The 4,617-nt window shown below is 42.8% G+C and overlaps 1 protein-coding gene across 1 annotated transcript; it reads left to right on the forward strand.

The window, feature by feature from the left end:
• Positions 1–3,095: 3,095 nt before the first annotated feature.
• On the forward strand, positions 3,096–3,974 carry Otud6a (OTU deubiquitinase 6A). The gene has a single exon (XM_004660918.2). It carries the CDS (start codon positions 3,096–3,098, stop codon positions 3,972–3,974), a length of 879 nt encoding a protein of 292 aa, XP_004660975.1.
• Positions 3,975–4,617: the final 643 nt, after the last annotated feature.

Genomic DNA, 4,617 nt, shown 5'->3' on the forward strand with positions numbered 1-4,617 from the left:
GGAGAGATGGCTTAGCAGCTAAAGTGCTTGCTTGCAAAGCTGAAGGACCCAGGTCCAATTCCCCAGGACTCAGGTAAGTCAGATGCAGAAGGTGGCACCTGTGTCTGGAGTTCATTTGCAGTACCTGGAGGCCCTGACATGCCCCCCATCTCTCTCATGAATACATAAAAATAAAATATTTAATAGATAAATAAATTAAATTAAAACTTTGGCTGGAGAGATGGCTCAGCAGTTAAGGTGCTTGCTTATAAAGCCTAATGGCTCAGGATTGATTCCCCAGGGCCCACATACAGCCAGAAGCACAAAGCAGCACATGCATCTGGAGTTTGTTTGCAGTGCCGCAGGAGGCCCTGGCACATCCATTCTCTCCCAGTCATTCTTTCTCTCTTTCTATCTCTCTTTACAAATGAATAAAATTAAAACTTTGTGAAGCATAGTGGCTCACACCTGCCATCTCAGCACTTGGGAGCATGGGATGGAAGATCAAGAGTTCAAACACAGCCTGGGCTGCACAGCAAGCCCTTGTCTAAAAAATTAATTCATTAATTAAAACCTTTTTTGTGGTGCTCATGATCAAACACAGGGCCTTGCACATGCTAGGCAAGTATTCTACCATTGAGCTAAAAAGCTAGCCCTAAAATTAATAGCTCTTATTTTGAGAAAGCTCCTGATTAGAAGACAAAAATACAAACTATGGACTGAAAGGAAATAGTTGCAAAACACCTATCTGACAAAGAACAAATATTTAGAATATAAAGAGTTCTTAAAACTAACAGTAAAAACAATGCCACTAGAAAATATGGTAATGAAAAGATACAGATACTTACCAATGAAAATATGTTATAAATGGCAAACAAGCACATAAAAAGGTAAACACCAGGACTAGAAATGTAACTCAGTGGCCAGCCACTTGCCCAACATCTACAAGGCTCTGGGTTCCATCCCCAACACTGCAAAAAAAATACCATTAGTCATTCAGATATAAAATCCCTAATGAGATCACCATGCATTTATCAGAGGGACTAAAAGTTAAAAAAAAAAAAAGTAGCAACATCAAATGCTGCTGAGAATGCAGAGAAACTGCATCACTCCTATGTCTAGTAGGAATGTACAAGGGATAGCCACTCCAGGTTAGCCTGGGCTAGATTGAGAACCTGTATTGAAAGACAAAAACAAAATAAAAGTGGGGCTGGGTGATTGCTTGGCATTTAGCACTTGCTTCACAAGCATGAGGGCCTGAGAGGGCCTGATTCACTCAGAGCTCAATTCCCCAGCACCTATGTCACACAGGGGGTGTGACCTCACACCTGTAACACAGATGGGTGTGGCCATACACCTCTGTTACTCAGTCCTTCTGGGCAGAGAACTTCTGGGGCTCGCTGATTTCTCCCTCCCCTCAAAAGTGAAAACAGCACCTTTAGGCTGAGTTAGAGACTCCATCTCAAGAAAGAAGGCAGGTAAGTTAAAAGAGGACCTCTGCAAGAATGTATACACATGCTTCTGCCACCTCTGCACACAATCCCTCTCTCTCTCTCTCTCTCTCTCTCTCTCTCTCTCTCTCTCTCTCTGTCTCTCTCTCACACACACACGTGAGCGCACGCGTGTATATACTACTCCACTACACACCACAATACTCTATACACACTCAAAAGAATAAAATAAAATAAACACACACTTAGAATATGTTGCAATAATTACAGCCTTGGCCATTTCCCCCCGAAAAAGGAGGCCTTATGTTTACGCAAAATCTTGTACACTGGGTGGAGGATGTAGCTCAGTGGATAGTGTTTGCCCAGTATGTCCAAACCCCTAGGTTGGATCCCCTGCCCATACCTCCCACACACAGTATACACAGACATTTATAGCAGCTGTGTGTTGTTACAAAATAGGAAACAACCCAGATGTCCTTCAACCGATGAGTGGTTAAACAAACCACAGCAGATCTGTGTCATGGAATAATATTTAGCAATAAAAATGAATGAAATGTTGTCATATACAACCTGGATGTTCACTTTCCTTATTTGTAACAAGGGTGGTGTTTTTTCCTGTTTGTTATGGGGTTGCTGTTTATTTGATTTTTTTTTTGAGAAAAGTTCTCAGTAGCCCAGGCTAGCCTCAAACTATGGTGCCAAGAGTAACCTTGAACTCCTGATCCTCCTGCCTTTACCTCCCAAGTGCTGTGAGCCCCAACATTGGGCTTACAAGGTGGTGCGGTGTTGTACAAAAGGCTATTTTGGAATTAAAGATACAAGTGAGCATATTAGGACAGGATGAGAGCATATTTCAAAAATATCTGGGATTCTTTTTATTTTAAGATTGGAGACTCAACATAATCAAAAAGAAGTGGCTGGACAAACATTGTGACATTTCACCAGAGCTAGGAGGTCAGGAGAAAGAGAATTTAAGTGAATTCTGTTGGCATAAGCCATGGGGTCTGTTTATTTGTAGTGAGTGCTTCCAAATACAATAGCTGTTACCACCTTACACTGAGATAGGGCTCATAGACTTGAGTTAGAAATTAAAAGGACTCTGTGTTCCCAAGAATGTAAGAAAATGTCTGTATTCCAGTACACAAAGACTGACAGTTCAATGATCAAGGAACCTGAAAAACCGAAGAAACTTTGCTTCCTGAACACTAAGCAATACCAAATTCAGGCTCAGAACATGGTCAGCTGATATTTATCATGTGGTTCTAGCATGGCCTGTGCCTGTGTTCTGTCCAAACTCAGTAATGAAGTAGTCTATAAGAGTCCCTGAAAAATTCTACAAGCCCAATTATGGTACACGTGTGAAAGCAGATTTCTACAGTGATTTCCAGTGGAAACCAGATATGTGAGTTGTTACGGGGTCTTATGAGAACATATTAAGATTCTCTGAAAAGTCAGTCATAATGGCAGGTTTGTCTATGGGCGGGGTCTTGAGAAGCAATGACCAATGGCAGAGAGGGAGGTGAATAGAGTGGGGACAACCAGCCTCGGAGGCGAACAGAGTTCCCACAGCCACCTCAGGCAAACGCTCTATTGCCTATCGCCTGTTGGATGATTTGAATTGTTTGAGTTCACTCCAAACTTTTTTACCTTCCATTAGGTAACAAGATGGACCCTCATGATGAATATCAACGGGTGATTCGCCGCCATCTCCTTGAGAAGGAAGAGTTGTATGCTCAAATCCAGTCAATGAAATATTCCATCCCCAAAAACGACAAAAATAGGCGAAAGCAGATGTTTCTGGATGCGGCTCGTCATGAGGCCCAGATGAATCAGAGGCACCAGCAAGAATTAGAAAAGCTCCAAGATAAACTTAACTACATCACTGGGGAATCTATTACATCAAGCCTCGCTAAAATGAACCAGGAGAACCTGCCTCCTTGCTCTGCAAAGGCCCAGAAAAGGCGACAGAGAACCGGGCTTCTTCAGGGACCCCAGGAGAGGATAGCTCTGGAGGAGACAGATCTGTTCAGCATCTACCGTCTTGAAGAAGAAGAGAAAGTGGCTGCCATCCTGAGGCCCAAAAATCTGGTGATGAAGACTATCCCAGCCGATGGTCACTGTATGTACCGAGCCATCCAAGACCAGCTCGCCTTCTCCGTGACAATGGAGACCCTGCGCTATCACACTGCCTCCTACATGCGGAAGCACATGGATGACTTCCTGCCATTCTTTAGTGAACCCGAAGGTGACAACTTATACACTCAGGAGGACTTCCTAAGATACTGCAACGACATCATGTTCAGATCATCGTGGGGTGGCCAGCTTGAGCTGAGAGCCATATCACACATCCTACAGACCCCCATCGAAGTGATCCAGGCTAACTCCCCCATCATTGTCATCGGAGAGGAATACCACCAGAAGCCACTCACCTTAATCTACCTGCATTATGCCTGCAACTTCGCTGAGCACTACAATTCTGTGAAGCCCATCAAGACCAGCCCAGTCGGAGTGAGAGGACTGGGACCAGCTCCACGCCTGTTCTAGGGATTTCTACAAGCCATGGGCACTGTGGCCCCTCCGCAACTGACCCTGCTGTTTACTGTGAACTGAAGCAGCCACCATGCCTCTTTAGTAGGAGTGGTTTTTTTTTTTCTTTTTCTTTGATATCCTGTTTCCTCTTTCAAATGTTACTTAAAATTTACTGCTCAATTTGCTAGCTTGCCGTTCTTTCAGACTTTTACTGCATCTTTCTCTATGGTGAGGAGTAGGATGCTGAATTGCGTGAAAATAGCTTAATTGTACAATCAAGGGCTTAAATTAGATCAAATCGAACCTCCTTTTGCCCTTAAGGGTCTTTTGTTTCTTTCCTTCCCAACCTGAAAATGAGCCATGTTTCAACTAAGTTTGGGATAAAAATGGAAAGTTTTTATTTCACCTTTTCTTAACCCCGAATAAACAAGCTTGGGAGAATAGTTTAGCATCTTTGGATTGTATTGCCATCTATCAGCTTACTTAGATAGAGGTGGAGTTTATGTGATCACAGTGGTTTGTGACTGCCTTTCATTGTATTTTTCAAAAATAAAATGCCATAGGCTGCTCTTTGGTTTGCTTTTAACTTATGTTAGGCTTCTTGGGAGTGTCTCGGGTTATGAACAAAAATTTCAATAATTTTTATTATTCATAGTTG

Source organism: Jaculus jaculus, chromosome X (assembly GCF_020740685.1).
Source record: "Jaculus jaculus isolate mJacJac1 chromosome X, mJacJac1.mat.Y.cur, whole genome shotgun sequence".
NCBI lineage: Eukaryota > Metazoa > Chordata > Mammalia > Rodentia > Dipodidae > Jaculus > Jaculus jaculus.